At 36.3% G+C, this 17,241-nt stretch overlaps 1 protein-coding gene across 16 annotated transcripts in view; it reads right to left on the minus strand.

The window, feature by feature from the left end:
* Positions 1-17,241, minus strand: part of MPDZ (multiple PDZ domain crumbs cell polarity complex component) — a 155,049-nt gene that overhangs the window by 79,447 nt on the left and 58,361 nt on the right. For all 16 annotated transcript variants that reach the window (XM_070590163.1, XM_070590161.1, XM_070590157.1 and 13 more), the window contains 5 exons: positions 8,102-8,285; positions 7,185-7,274; positions 5,195-5,304; positions 2,836-2,982; positions 1,819-1,983 (listed from right to left, as the gene is read on the minus strand). In XM_070590163.1, coding sequence (XP_070446264.1) covers positions 1,819-1,983; positions 2,836-2,982; positions 5,195-5,304; positions 7,185-7,274; positions 8,102-8,285 — 696 coding nt within the window. The remainder of the gene's footprint in view (positions 1-1,818; positions 1,984-2,835; positions 2,983-5,194; positions 5,305-7,184; positions 7,275-8,101; positions 8,286-17,241) is intronic.

The following is a 17,241-nucleotide window of genomic DNA, read 5'->3' on the forward strand; positions in this document are numbered from 1 at the left end:
ACAGCTAACCATGAAATCTTCATGAATTAAGGAAGTAATTATTGAAAGTTGTTAAAAAGGAAAAAATACCTAACTTGTAACAGACAATAAAAATGCATGGTTCAAAGATCTCTTATAAAAATATACAATGGTTGCATCTTAGCAGCATGATTGTAGGTGATTTTCATTTTTTCATCAATGTCTGAATCACCTCTGTAGTCAGAAAAAAATATAAAGCTATTTTGATAGTAAAGAAAAACAATTCTTACAATATTTAAGAAAAATTAAAGAGGAAATGACAATATGTAAAAGTTCTATATTCTATACACACAAGCTTCTAAAAGGCTGTATGACTGACTTGTGCACCTGATTATTTCATTAGTCGATTAACATGCACAGTAGCAAGACGAGATTTGAAGTCAGACTGGCCTGGTCTGCAGACTGCCTTTATGATTTCTTATCTGTGTTGCCTTGAGCAATATTCTTGACCCAAGCTTCACAGTTACCCATCTCACAGAACATCTAACATCTGTTGCCAATCTTCCACTTTTTGCTTGAGGAAGATTCTCCCTGAGCTAACATCTGTGCCAGTCTTCCTCCATTTTGTATGTGGGTCACTGCCACAGCATGGCCATTGAGCAGGGGTGTAGGTCTGCACCTGGGAAGTGAACCCAGGTCACCAAAGTGGAGCATGCCAAACTTAGCCACTAGGCCATGGGGGCTGGCCCCAGGAAAGACGAGTTTTTTGATGATGAAATTCTACTTTGTATACTACCTCTGCTTTTTATCAATTACTGAACATTCCACCATAGATGCAAATATGTCCACCTGCTTTTTTCTAATGATTCTGTTTATACCACCGAAAAATACGTATGGATATGAATGGTGCTAGACTTTGAGTTCTATATAATTTGGAATTATCATTCTTATTCTACCCTATTCTAATCATCCAGGCAAATATTAAACTATGCACTTTATTCTTCCAAGTTTTCAAAATTATTCCATTGTACTGATGCCTTCAGTATAATGTAAATAAAATTCTAACATCATCTCTCATTACACCTTAAATGAAATTTGATTAGACTGCAAATTACGTGAAGTCCAAATCTTAACTTTTGAGATCTCTTAAGAGTCCTCAGAGAAGCTGACAAGCTCTATTTCATGATATTTTGATCTGAATAGAAAAGAATAAGCAAACAGGAAAATGGGAGTTTCTGGATGTCACAGAGTATCACCTGACATGCAGTATTGTGAGCTCAAATTTCTGACATTTTCAAAGTATATATAGTGTGAAAATAAGACCTATACACACACAAATGATGCGTCCATTCATATTTTAGCCACTCACTGAGCAATAAGTGTGTGCCAGGCACTAAGCTGGGTACATTACACAAAAGTATCTTTTACCACATATGTCCTATATACTCACTATTTACATACTTAAATTTTCTCTTCTGTAAATGGGGACAATGAGTGTCTATTTCAGAGGGATATTGTGAAATCACACAAGCACATAGTGTACAATAATATCTATTATCATTACATGACCTTATTTAACCTACAGAGCAACCCTCTGAGACAGACATCATGACTCACATTTTGCAGAAGAGAAAACTGCGATTCAGAAAGATGAAGTGACTCGCCCAAGGTCACAGAGCTAGTGAGTGCCAAGGCTGATGCAAACCCAGGTCTGTGTGACTCCAAGCTCTGTCCTAAAACGTGGCCTAAGTGAGGAAGTCAGGTATCAAACAAAAGAAAAAAGCCTTTAAAACAATTGTAAACGTCATCTAGCCTTTCCATTATATATTCAGATTAGTCTCAAATGCACAAATCTGATACCTTTTCTATTAGTTCAATATCACATAAGTCCAGGCTATCCAATTCGGACTGGGTGGTGGGTGGCACAGTTCGACGACAGCACACCATTGTCACTTCTATAGGCAGTTCTTTTAAAATATTCACCACATCTTGGTGATTTTCCCCAAGCAAAGTTATGCCATTCACCTGTCCAAAAAGATAAGTCATCTAAGAAGGAACATTTCATAACACAAATACTCTTTTGAAAACAATTTTTTATTAAATATAAATTTGACTCTGGTGATTACCGTAGTTCTGCTGTGCTCAGAACTAGAGTCAGAGCTGTAGTAGGACTCTGAAACAATTTACGTGAAAGTTTAGAGCTCTTTTGGAACTGGACCTTCTAGAGCACTCACAGAAAAATCACTAGCTCTCATCCATGTTTCACACGCCAGTGTAGTAGTTTGGAAGGGAGAATTAATAAGAACATTTCCAAAGGATGAAGGGAAAAGCAGGTTATTTTAAAAATTGACATTTTATATCATTAAGTGAAGAAATCAAAATGGAAAATGGCACAGATCGTACGCTAGCATGTTTTTACATGTGAGGGAGAAGAATATATTCAAATTTTCTTATTTAGTCATTAAAACATCTGGAAGGTTGCAGAGAACCAAATATAACAGTAGTTACCCACTTAAAGGTGAGAGAACTGTGTGGACTGGGACAGGAAAGAGACTCGTCACTGCATATCTTTGCATTCTTTGTGATTTTGAAACACGTGAATGTATTACCTATTCTAAAAATCAAATAAATGTTTTATAATTCTTAAATAAAGTTTTTATAGTTCTCTGGACAAAAAAAAAAAGCCTCCTCAGCATGGAATTAGGTCTGAAGATCTATATACATACAGATTTGAAATTTCTGCTTTTATTTGTCTCTCTCTCTCAAGTACCCTTTGGAGAGGAAATTTAAAATAAGAACTTACTTATTCACCACATGAAGCCTCCCACAGCCTTTTCAGAACTTTAGTTAAGGAGGGAAAATGGCATAGCTCCTTACTTCCAATAGCTCATCTCCACTGAAAAGCTTCCCACTGTGGCCAACAGGACCTTCTGGTAGAACAGATCGGATAAAATGATGTCCCACTGTTGCTTCCAGACTTATCCCCAACCCACTGTTCTCACTGAACTTGCTCACATGGGCCACCTGAAAGGAGAAACATGGTCACAACTCTAATATTCTTTCATTTGTTTTTTTCTTCCCATTTATACGTTTTATGTTTATCCAAAAAGGTCAACTTTCTCACAGAAGCTTCAAAAAAGCTTATTACAAAGATACAAAGCTTTGTCTTTGAGGGAGTATTGAGATCCATTGGTTTCATGAACCAACACTAACCAAAAGGAAGCAGCCAGCTGCAAGCACCCAAGGCATTCTTCGGCGCCTACGGATGCTGATAACAGACGGAGGGTAGTCAGAACTACCACAGATAAAATCACACGCCTGAGCTCAAACAACAGCACAGTTAGCACTTACTAGGTGCCCGGGACTGTCTAACCCCATTCCATAGCTTATGTCATGCTTCTCATAAATAGGTACACTTTCCCTCCTTGTTTCCCAAATTAGGGAAATGAGATTTGGAGAGGTTACCTTAACCGGAGTCACATAGCTAGAAAAGAGCTTTGAACCTAAGCAGTCTGAACACAGAGCCCACACTCCTGACCTTATGCTGTATCTAGGGACAACACTGGTCTTTAAAAGTGAATCAAAGCTTAAAACAGGAGAATGAACTTCCTATTTCCTACTGTTACACTAAATAATGAAGAACCTTAAGAAATTTTCACAAAGCATCCAATCATCAGAATGTTAAAATCAGAAGGTAGACTAAAGATGATCTAGTTCATCCACCTTATTGACAGCTAAGGAAACTGAGGGATAGAGGGACTGAGAAAAACACGGTTTAATTAAAAAAGATCTCTTTCCAATCTTGATGATAGTATATGCAGGGTCATTATCAGAAGCTACATCACCCAACTTTGAAATCTAATGCTAAATAAAATCCTTCTCACTTCTTAACACTCTGGCTCTCACTTCCTCTGAGCAGTCCTCCAGGTCCTCACTGATGACGCCCATCAATGCTCTCTGCTACACCACCACTCCTATGATTACATTTATGCTGTATAACTACATCACACACAACTTAAAGTCAGATCTATGTCTTATTTACTTTTGTTTGATGAGGGCAATAAACAGCTTGTTTTTTTCTTTCTTACAACAGATTTCTGCCCTTGACAGATGACTTGGGGGGTGCCACCAAGAGATGATATACACAAAGGGTAGTAAAAAGTTCAGTCTCAGGACTGACCTTTGTGACAAAGTGGCCCGTCAAAAGGTTCCCTTCACTATTCAGTTACCACCTGAAGAAGTGCACTCTCAGTTAAGCATGCCAGCCATGTTAACGCTGCCCCACAGACGGAATCCTCCACCTTTCTTTTCATGGTAAACTAACCACAGTCAAGCTGGACTTTATTATACTTTTCCTTGACTCAATTTAACATGGTAACAACAGCTGTACTTACTCACTTCTTAATTTGACTGTTAATCATTTTGAGGGCTCAAAAAAAAGATCATGGTCATGAGGATTAAATGAAACACTAAGAATACTGCTTGGCACAAAGTGCTCAATAAAAGCTAGCTACTATTATTATATGACATCTGTTGTTGCTTCTCTCTTCTAGAGTTACTAGAATATTGTAAGCAATATGAAAATTTCTCACCTAACCAAGTATTTTATTTTTCCTTTTGAAATCCCTGAGATTTGCCAACTGACACATCTAAGGATTGATAATTTGTGTCACTTTTGTTAATTTTCTTTTTAGGATAGCAGATCCTAAATTCAATTCTATACTAGGTATGCAAACTGTTCATAAACAAAACATTCACTACGGCATAAGTGATATGAAAAAAGCATACAGAATGAAACCTCTTAGGGAAAGTAAATGCATAAGAGTGATAGAGAGAGTGAGAAAAAATCCTTTTACAATTTTGTCCATAGGTCATGATGATTTCCCTTTTAAGGAAATTCTGTCATTGTATTTCAATTCTTTCTATAAATCCCAGGTTTAAGAATCAGAAAAACCCTTCCTTGTGTCTATATAATATAGACTATTGCCAGGAACAGTAAAATATTGATGAATTATGAGTTCTAAAACTTCCAACCCATTTATTTCAGTTCCTCGGTTACTATCCAACTTTTTCCAATCTTAATTTTTTAATACCTGAATCAACACATTTAGGTCTTCAGAAAAAAGTCCTGGGCATTTGCTACTTCTCTAGGACTCTTCATGATGGTCATCTTTATTATTGCCATGAACTTCCTGCTCAAATACAGTTACCAGTTAGGGAGCGTAAGCTAACCTACCACTATTTCATAATTAATTCCCATAATCCTTTGCCACTTTGCCAGCAGGGCAGCTTCCTGTTGTTGTGCATCTTCTATTTCCTCTCTCTCAGCTGACAGCAACGGATACCCTGAAATGGTCAACACAACTAAGTTAGTGACAAACTGCAAAAATCTCCGTATCTTAACATTCTGTACCAGGGACACTGTGATCAGAACCTGTCTGCTATACTAAGTCTGAGTCTTCACCCAATACACGAGTTATTATTTCCCTACATATTTTAATAATTTAATTAAATTTAATAATATAATTCTCCTTGAGAAATTGGAAACAATAAGCTATAATTTAAAAAAAATTTGGAAACTAGCCCCCTAAAATAAGTGTTTTCTCTTCCAAATTAGATTCAGTCCAGAGAGGGATTAACTACACAGGGGTGAACACCGATTACAGGAAAACTTCCAACCTGATGAGGCGAGAAAGAGGAGGGTCAGCTCAGAGTCCTACCTCCTCCCATAGTCCCTTTCTCTCATTCTGTTGTGTTTACAGAGATGGGCACTGATCCAAGTAAGGTGGGAGTTTGAATGGAGAAAGTGGGGAATCTGTAAGCTGCTGATAAAAGCAGTCTGAAATTTGTATTCATACAACCAACCTACAGTCACACAACCCTTGTTCTCCCCCTCTCCCAACCACCCCAATACTAGATTTCAGACATATTTAGAAACTCATCAAGTCCAGTCTTCTGAGCCTACTGAGAAGTCAAATGATTTGTCCAGACTCACAGTCAGTCAAATTTCTATGGAAGAGGCAGAGAGATCTTATCCCCTCTCTGATGACCGACACTAGTGCAGATGCATCAGAATCATTTACAAGTTTTTCCTGTTTATTTCGTTAGAAAAAGAAGTTGGGACTCCTGATTCTAAGTCTCGAGCCTCTCCCACCCATTCTCCCACACACAGACGCACATTCACCAAAGCAAAATGGATGGTCTGAGCCTTCAAGATGATCCCTCACACCCAACCCCACTTACTATCTCAAGTTTCATGCTTTGAAATATTTTTATCCTTTCCTGCTACTCTCGATAATCACTTTATCCTAAATAATGTCTTCACTTAGTGTAAAAATGGAAGAATGCAATTAACACCTGTGAATCCTAGATATCTCACTCCTGGAATATGAAATATCAAACACAAATATTCCTTTAAAATAATAAAAGTACGTCAGCACCAGGAAAAAAACTTTAATAATGAAGGAGTAGATATTTTAAAGAACTACAAAGCTTCAATATAATTATTTAGTAAAGGGCAGAATTTGCATGAAGGAAGATCAATCCATTATTCAGTGGATTTAAGTTACCAAAATACCTATAGCTCTCCGACAGGTAAGGGAGGCACACAGCCCCCAGCCGAACAAGAAGGCAGTAACATTCTGCATAATTATATATTAAAACAATGCTGATCGAAAAAATTTTAAACAGCTGAATGGATTCTAGGTTTATTGTGAAAGATCTCAGAAAAGTTTAATAATTTCTCTGTACAATTCCTTTCCAAACAAACTTCCCAATATTAAAATTTAGAACTCTGGAAAAATTGAGAAGAAAAAGCCTCCCAAAATTGAATAGTTTCATTCTTAAGAGCTTATGCTTTAAAGATTCTCTTGTGTTTATTTTAAAAATACTTGACAATTTTATCATTGCTTTCTCAATAAGCTCGAGACATGTGGGTGTACAGAAACAAGGGGACTGAAATAAAACCACGTATGTAACTGATTGAGCCCTAAAACCTTTTGGTTAAAAAACGTAAAAGAAAGAAAAGACTGACTCAGCAAGAAAATATGTCAGATACAAATGAACTATTCTAATCTACTAGAGCAATTAATCACATCTATAAATAAGGATTTACAAGCATCTTTTTGAAAGATATTTTTTGGTAATTTACAATGTATCCATAGAGGCTTAATCACATTTATAAGAATCATTTCTCCAAAAAAAAAAGAAAGAAAGAACATAATCACCTGGCTCCAGATGTTTACCTTCTTCTTCAATTGGTAATATGTTGGTATTTCTCCTCAACGATAGAGGATCTTCTTCTTTTTCATAATTTTCTTAAAGATAAGAATTACTAATTATGTCTTTAAAATAATCAAGCACTTGAATTCTTCTAACTCCAGTGCACTTATTTGAACCCCTAGATGAGAGTTTGTTGTTAGTAGGTAAACTCTTCTATAATCATATGTCCTTAAAGGAAAGTTCTCCTGTTAATGGGACAAAGAAGTAATAAATTTCTCCTGAGAGTTGCTTCCTTGTCTCCTAGTACTGCAAAAAGTAGTATATGGCAGGAATACCAGAACCGTCAATGGTTTGAGAAATGAAACAGCATTTTAAGGCCAACAGCCTGACCAATAAACCCTTACACCAGTGAGGTCCATGGGGATTTCTGTATTGTGAGAGACTCATGTACAAACAGCTTATGAATGACAAACAACTTGGGAATTTCTAAATGTGGAATTAAAGTCCATTCTTTCGAGGAAAGGCTGGGCATTTAGAGAAATCAAGGGGCTCACACAAATAATCCAGGCAGAACTGGGCCCTCCTAAAGAGAAAACATGGCATACCAATGACACCCAAAAAGAAGGCAGAGAGAAAGGTAAATGACTGCGTATGTTTCTGACTGAGAAATAGTGACCAAACGAATAGGGTAGAAAGAAATCTGCTTTATTTGAAACCTTTCTATTGTTAATGGACACATAGCTTCTTCCAGTTAATCCCAACTTTCTTCAATTTCCTTTTTGTTTATCTTCACATTTTTACTTTTATTATTAATTCATAATGAATAGGGAAGGGTAAAAACCATTCTTAAATAATTTCAGAATTAGAAAAAAATCTAAATGATGTAAGAATCTAACTGGAAACCAGATTAACCCAGCATTACCTTTGCTTAAACTGGCATTAACAGGAGACAAAATCGCGTCCTTTGTGACATCCTCCCGTGACGTGAGCTCGGCTTCCTGCTTCGTTCCTCTCCTCATCAGCGTCAGGTGCACAGTCTGTCCTGTGTGTCGCAACACCTCCACTGCTTGTTGATTGGTAAAACCCTGAAGGTTTGTGCCATCCACCTGTGATAAAGAAAATATATGGATATTTGTACCACCAAGTCACAAAATGCGTATTCACTGCTTGTTGGTGTGAAAAGAATGGGGAATGCCTATTCCCCTAACTGGGGAATGGCAATAATCCCCTAACACCTGTTTGGGGACCGGCACCAGCTTAGAAGCACTAGAGTCACTCAGGAGGGTTTTGTGATGTTTAGTATAGATTATAGGGTCTCATTTCTAGAAATTATGAGCCAACAGCTCTAGGGTGGGGTTCAGAGTTCTATGCTTTTTAAAATATTCTTTTATATTATTCCTCAGACAATCCTTATGTACAGTCAAGCTTGAAAATCAGTACTATGCAGGATATAAAGGTATAGAAGACAGGGATGAAAGTGGTTACTCAGAGTGCTGACATACTCCAAAATTATATTTATACTGGCTTTAAAAAAAAAAAGAAAGATGACAAAACGATATTTCTTTGTCTCTTCAAAAACTTTATGTGATTTTCCCTTTTTCTAGTTCACAAATGACAAAATATTTGAAAATGCCCCTGTGATCTTTCCAAACTACAGGTATGACCATATCATCCCAAACCTGCCTTGCACAGAACATTCCTTAGGACAATGCTCTGAACTGTCAAATGGCTTAGAATGGCCTGTGTCAACTATCCCCTCCTCCCATTAGCAACCTTATCCTGCATAATGCTGCCTATTACTGTGCCCTCCAGCCCCAGAGGGCTCATTTCCATTCTTCTGACCTGCAGTGTTCCCTTAGCCAGGAGTTCTCTGCAAGTGCTGTTCCCTCAGCCAAGACTCTCTGGACAGCCCGCTCCAGCCCATGCCCTTTCTCATCTGTTCACTCAGCAAAGACCTATAATTGCTTTCGATCTCAGTTCAATAGCTACTTCCACAATTAAGCTATCTTGACGTCCCTGACTCTAGTTAAAGTCCTGTGTTACCATTTCTCCTTCATAGCATTTATCAGAATTTTAATTTTACATTTTCTGTCATTATTTAGTCTATAACTATAGTCATAGGTTGCTTAACACCTGGGATACATTCTGAAAATGCTCTTTAGGTGATTTCATCGTTGCGTGAATATCACAGAATGTAATTACACAAATCTAGATGGTATAGCCTGTTACACACCAAAGCTACATAATAATCTTAGAGGACCACCATCATATGTACAGTTAGTCGCTGAGAGAAATTTCACTGTGAAGCACATGACCGTACGTGCTCCTAAAGGACAGGCTGTGTCACCAAAATCCAGTGCTGTGTGCACAGTAGATATTTACCCCAAATGGGAATACAGAGCTGTTGGCACATATGTCAAAGATATGTCAAAGCAAATTACCTTTTGGAATAAATAAATGTAGATTACAACACCTTATTTTTTAAAATCCATAAAATCACATTGAAAAGAGTTTGGAAAAGTGGAACAATAAATTTAATGTTGAAATTCAAAGTCATCGACATTCCTTTTGAATTGTGAAATGCCTATAAAATGGCTGTGTAGGTGTCATGCTTTTCTAAATACAGTGCTGGCCATATTAGGTGCTCAAATATTTACTAAATGAATGAGAATCACAATAAGACCCAGATTAGTGGTCTCTAAAATGAAGTACCCTTACTGCAGAGGTTTCTGGAAGAATATTATAAAACTTCTAAGTAAACATATCTTAAAATCTAATTTGTTTTATTTATACATATATGCACACATAAAGTATATATTAATTATATATAAAATATATATAATACATACATCAAACAATATACATTGTATATGAATATATACAGATGAGGAAAGAAAGGAGGTAGGAAAGAGTAACATTTTTTTTTTACTGGTGGAGATATTGAATAAAAAATCTAGAGACCACTAATCCAGATGATAAGCTTACACTTTGCAGGTTCCTTAAATCTTGTGTGACACTTTGGACCTAGATGGCAACTTGAACACGGGCATCTAACTCTCTCCTCTTTCCTCCTATCTCCACCCTGTTGATTTCCTTTTGGAAAAACTAATAAAAATATAATAAGAGAGGAAATACTGCAATGAAACTGCAAACCAAGGAAGAATCCAAGTCCCCATACACCAGTAACTTGAAGGAACTTCTACTAGGAACGGTCTGGAACTGACCAGATTGAAGGTAGCCCAGCTGAATCCCTATATGTGAGGGAATAGCTTTTCTGGTCTGTGAGAAAACACTTCAGTAAAAATCCAACAGCCTCCCATTAAAAGGAGGCAGTCAGATAGCACATGTGGATCCGAACCAGTGATTCCAAGAAATACACCAAGTGCTAGACATCACACCAAGCTGGGAGCATGCAGCAACACAGAATCGCACATGTGTAATGAAATCACACTCTGCACAGAGAAGCACACACACACAACTCCAACTAACTCCTGGCCTCACAACGAACACACAATCTCTCAGCACACAAGGGCAACACTCCCCATTGTGATGTACTGGTCTTCTCTCTGTTCTATTAATCTACAAATGAATCAACTGAAGCTGAGTAAATTTAAACTTTTCCCTTCCTTCTTGCATTGTCAATTCCTGAATCATCTTATCTTCTGGAAAAAACCTACACAATCTTCATTGGAACCCATCTCAACTCCCATTTGTACAAGCATAGTTCTTACTGAGTGTGACCAAAGGTTACAAGACATGGAATAAAATACCACAGTCCTAAAGAAGGTGCTTGCACCAAAGCATCAGTACAAACACCTTCCTAGGAAACTGTTACTGCAGTGAACAGGAAAAAACTGAAACTTCCCTTCAAAGGGATATGTATTTCATTGTATTTATGGAAATAGGGATTACAGCTACAAAGATCTACCAAAAAAGAGAAAGGAAACTGTTATAATGAAGGCAGTCAGCAGGATTTTAAATACCACAAAAATAAAGTCAGGAAATGGAAGATAGAAACATGCAATTTTCCCATATTTTAGAGGAAAAGTATAAATCTAGAATGATTGGAGGAATAAGACTGAAGACACAAAGCTGATCTAGGACATCTAACATAATTGTGAAAAGAATTACAAGGAGAAGAGAATGAGGAAAAAAATAAAGAAATGACTAGGAGGTAGGGAAACTTACTGAGTCTACAAATCAAAGAGGTACATGAAAAACCAGAAAATAAATGAAAAAAAAAAACCTAACACTTGGACATATGCTGGTAAAATTCTTAGATTTCAAAGATCAAAAGAAAAAAAAAAATCTACCAGCATCTAGACAACAGGGTGACCAGATTATCCAGAGAATTTGTGGTAAAGAAATTATGAACCAAGAGTTTTACACTCTGTAATGTACGTGAAAATGGAAATTACAGTAAAGAGGCTACGATTATTTATATCCTATACCAAAGTGAGTTGTGAGAGAGCAGTCACAATGCAGACGTTTTAAACTAAATGGTCAAGAACTACAGTTCGTACACAATTAGGGCATAAAAGGGCTAGGCTGTTAAAGGTTAGGAAAAATTTAAGAGGAGAAGAGAAAAGAGTGCTGTAAGCCCCTACCCCATCCACACTAAGATGTTTTGCTCTTGACCTCAAGTCAGAAGAGTTGTGGCACCTGTACTTGAGGAGGATGCAGTGGATTGTGTCTAACTCCCCTGGGAGGATAAGGGAGAGGCTGTTTAGTTGCTTTGACAGTGGAGCAAGAGAAATTGCTGTTATGTTGGGAATTGCTCAAAAACCTGACTTTGAGCATAGATCAGAAGGCGGCTAGACACATGAGAAAGCCAGGATGAAGTCATTTTGAAGCCTACCCAGAAGGCATTCCCTAGGGGTACTAGGGAATGATGGTACCCAAAAGAGAGACTCTACGGAGCAGAACATTGGGAAACCAGGGGCCAAAGAGAAGAAGAGTCAGTCTGATGAAAAATCTACCATCTGTCATGGCAAGTTAAGTCAAATATCTCCATTAGGATCCCCCAAGACGGAACCCTAAGAGACAGTTTTAAACATCTGCCAGGCTCACTCAGCACAAAGCCATCTTACAGTAGTACCAGTCAAGGAAGAAAGGTCTTATCGCCCTTCCTTTTCTCCCTTCTCTCACCTTTTATAGTAGCAGGGTCAGAAACCACAATAAGAAGGTGAGGGAGGAAAAGAAAAGCCAAGTAGGGAAGGACAGACTGGAGAGTACAGGCTCCATCCCTGAGAAGCCATCAGTCCACAGCAGGCTTCTGCTAGGCCAGGGTGTAGTTTGAAATTAGAGTATGACTTAGGATGGGAAGTTCTTAATTACTAAATTGGGGCTGTGTTTGATGATTTTGATTGGTCATAGGACATTTTATTCTCTGAGAATCACATACATCATGGAACTTGCCTAAAGGGGGCAGTCGATGACAAAACTTTAAAAGTTGTTCAGGATTATGCCCCCTATGTCCTCCTTGTGCAATGTCTCTGTCGTCCCCAGCCAAACTATCAAAGGCAACAGAAGAGGTTCTCAGACAGAAAAGTTTTGGAAGGGGCACTAACATGTTCTCTTTCTATAAAGTTTACCCAAAATGCTCTAGCTGACCAAGAAATTAATCAGATTTAAAATTCAAATTAAGAAAATAGTGGCATATAAGTTCTAGTGCCAAGTAATAAAATAAGTAAAACTCAAATCTAAATACTACCATTACAGCAAAATCAAATGTTTCAAGGCTTAGTCCATAAAAGACATATAAACTGGTATCTAATAGTTGTTTGTAGTAGCAAACAACTCTAAAGAATATGTAAATGTCCATGAGTAAGGCTTGCTTAAATACATTACAATGGATTTATATGTGCTGATATGACTACGCCTACCAGGTATATTTTTAAGTAAAAAATAAAATAAAAAGGTATAAACAAATATAATATGATCCTATTCAAATACAGATACACGGAAATTTTCTAAAATTTTAAACCATAAAATATTAGTAGTGGTTTCTATGAGAAGATTTTTTTTAACTATGTTCAAATTTTATATTCTTTAAACCTCAAAGACAAAAAGTTAGTCTAAAATGAATGAACATGTTATTTACTCTTGGGGTATTTAAGAAAAGGAGAAAAATCTCAACTCTGAGATTCCATAAAAATTCTTAAAATGCACAGAACCTAGGTTGTAAGTTTTCATCTGTAATAGATTTTCATTGCTTAAGTGTTTAAAAACTCTAAAAAAAAATCAAATGTGTATGATTTTGTCTACTTAATAGCAATAAAGTTCAAATATGTTGAAAAAAAAATCTTTCCTTTATTTTCAAAACTTGATGACCTGAATTTAAAAATATATTCCTTACCCAAATGTCAAAGATGGTCCTAGCACAGAAGAAATTGCTATAATGAAATAATCATGGGCTTTTAAAGCTAGACTTCGGTTCACATTTCTCAGTATCTTCATCTATAATATGGGAATAATGGTACTTACTTCCTCAAAATTAAAATGCATGGCATTTTGTACTGGGAAGATACTCAGAAGCTGGCATTATTTTTAATAGAGTGGAGGAGTGATTAATAAACATGAAAACCCAAGCCTTCGTAGGAGCAGTTTCTGTTCAATATAATTACACCTGTCACACATAGGAGACAAGGTCACTGGAGCCTAAATCAGTGCCCTGGACAGCTCTGGTCCCTCACACCACAGGAAGAGAGTTAACAGGTGGCTTCAGACCCAATGGTACTACAGAAAAGAGTTCAGTGGAACTGGGTGCAGTGGCAGCAAACTGCCTACACGTTATCTCAAGGAGAGATCCAACATCCTTATAAGGTGCAGTGCAGACACTACAATTAATAGGAATAATTATAGGGGAGAAATATTAGTTGAAACAACTCAAAAACTCCAGCTCTTAGCACACTCAATCTAGCCAGCTAACCCCTCCTCCAACACAGCCTAGACCTACATGTTTAAGAGAGAACCTGAGCCTATTAACACAGAACATCAAAGGTAACATTTGACACCGTTCCTTATTTCCATGCTCGTTTAATAATTTTCTATTCAATCATAATTTCATGCTGCTTTTAGCCAGAATCTCTGTGTATCAATCCAAAAGGAATGAGTATATCATTTTATCTAATGATGAGTTTGATCAACTTTAAAAAAAACCAGAGTCCTCTCATCAAATAATTCTTATATAGAATACCAGTATATAAAGTGGAAAAAAATGGAACCATTTGCTCTATGCCCTGTCCCTGTAATGTCTATAGTGAAATCTTAGGGGTCAACAGAGCACAATTTGTAAAACAGGAATCTTATAACAAAATAGTGTTAATGTTATAAAATAATACTTCCTCAAAACAGTAAGAAATAATTTCTTAATCTTCTCACCACCTCAACAATTACAAAACAGAAACAGAAAATAGCTCCAAAAAGGTGCTGCCAAAATAAAAATGGAAAAAACAGAGAAAAATTACAGTTGTGAAAATGCAACCAGTGTGAAGAACTTTACTACCAATATCTCAAAAGTCCACAAGATGGTGATATTTTTGCACAAAATTAACGTATGATCAAAAGCATTGCAAAATGCTCCCGAAGAGTTTGAGGTGCTTCTAACTTTGAAAAGAATGTTGCTAAAAATTAAAAATCACAACATTGATGACAGTGAAGACAAGTGAGTTTACTGAAAGCAAGAGAACACTTGAGAAGAAGAGTGCTTCCACTTTCGAGTCAACAATTTCCTTTATCACTGACCTTGCCTAAGCAAAATTATATGTAAGGTTCCACTTATGTAAGAATGAAAATAATGTCAAGTTTGGAGGGAAGCTATTGTGAAACTCTTTCAAATGTGTAATCATTTCAGGCCCTCAATAAATATCTGCTTAATTAATTTGGCTTATGTGCCAAATATTATAGTAGATATTTTACATAAATTACTCATTTGGTTTCCCTAAAAATCATACAAGGGAAGTTTCCTTATCCCAATTTTGTAGGTAAAAGAAGTCTGCTAAACAGCTAAACATACAGTTATCATATAATCCAGCAATTCCACTTGTAAGTATATACCCAAGAGAAATGAAAATACATAGATTCACATGAAAACTTGTACATCAATATTCATAGCAGCATTATCCATAATAGCCAAAAAGTGGAAACAACCAAATGGATAAATAAAATGTGGTATACCCATACAATGGAATAATATTCAGCAATAAAAAGAAATGAATTGATACATGCTACAACATAAATAAATCCTGAAAATAGCAATGCTGAGCAAAAGAAAGTAATCACAAAGGACCACATATTTATGATTCCATTTACATGAAACGTCCAGAATAGACAAATCTATAGAGACAGAAAGTAGACTGAGCGGATGGGGGAATTAGGGAGTGACTGCTAATGGCTATGAGGTTTCTTTTCAGGATAATGAAAAAGCTCTAAAATTGATTGTGACAAGGGATGCACAATTGTGAATATATTAAAAACTACACTTTAAATAGGTGAATTGTATATTACGTGAATTATATTTCAATAAAGCTTAGTCTTTAAAAAGCTTTCTAATGGATTAAAACATATAGTTTAGGGGAAAAAAGAGTACATTAGCTATGTTTTCATCTTTTAATTCAGTATCAGACATGGATTTAGAGTCTGTATCTATTCACTCTCTCTCCCTCCCTTTCCTCCAAAATAAAAAAAGTAGTTAATTTTCATTGTATGTTAAAATGGAGATACTGTGGCGAAAGCTCATTTCCAGGATATAGCCAGTTTAGACAGTAAGCACAACGTGATCTTTAGAGTAGATTTTAAGAGGTTAACAGGTGCAGTTAGGAGTTTTTATAACTAAGCCCAAGAAGACTCAGGGAGTTGAAATATAGAAGCAAAGGGCAGAGATGAAGGACATCTCTATCTTTTTTTTTAATTGTAGTAGAAAACATAAAATTTACCATCTGAACCATATTTAAGTATACAGTTTGGTGGTGTCAAGTATATTCACATTGTTGTACAACAGATCTCTAAAACATATCATCTTGCAAAACTGAAACTCTATACTCATTAAACAACAGCTCCCCCTTTCTCCCTCTCCCCAGCCCCTCACAACAACCATTCTACTTTCTGCTTCTAGGTGTTTAACTACTTTAGATAACTTACGTAAGTGGAAACATACAGTATTTGTCTTTTTTGTGACTGGATTATTTCACTCAGCAAAATGTCCTAAAGGTTTATCCATGCTGTAGGATGAGACAAAATTTCCTTTTTTATAAGACTAAATAATATTCCATTGTATGTATATACCACATTTTGCTTCTTTTTCTTAGCTATTGTGAATGATGCTGCTATGAGCAGGACTCTTCTATTTTACCATTCTTCTTTCTTCCCATTATTAAGATCCCAAGGGAACAACAGAGACTTAACTAAGCATAAAGAAATACATATTAAGATAAATCAACATCTTTCAAAATGTCTTCCAAAGAATATTGATATATGACTAAGGAAAGAAAGAATCCATGACTACAGAAGTTTAGGAAACACTCAACTAAAAGAGTTAAATGTCCCTCTATTGTAGAACTTCTCAAGAGTCTGCAAGTTTTCCACGTGCATTGTGAATCCCTAAGAGACCACATCACATGAAGTTTTCCCTAAACTTATTTGACCGGGAAGTCCTTGGTGCAGAGTCTCTTTGATTTGTGTTCTGAGCAGTAGTGAGGGTGGTCCAGTTTCCACTGAACTGAAAGTTGGATTCTTTTGTCCACTACCTTGAATAGCCATATGCTCAAAACATACTAATGTTCCTATAACAACAATGATGGACTCGATCTAATAAAGAGGAACTGAATCTGTTTATTTTATTCTTGTATATTCCAAGAGCTAAAAGGAGCCCTGGTCATGGAACCAACGAAACAGTGTCATTCTGATGTAAAAGAAAATGTACACATCACAAATTCAGATTCAAGTACAGTAAACGTTATGATATCTGATCTTTACCTTTGAAGCATCTGCAATTAAAGTATAAGTATGATATTAATGTAACAAATTCATTACAATCAGAAATCAGATATATCAGAAATTATT

This window comes from Equus przewalskii, chromosome 22 (genome assembly GCF_037783145.1).
Source record: "Equus przewalskii isolate Varuska chromosome 22, EquPr2, whole genome shotgun sequence".
NCBI lineage: Eukaryota > Metazoa > Chordata > Mammalia > Perissodactyla > Equidae > Equus > Equus przewalskii.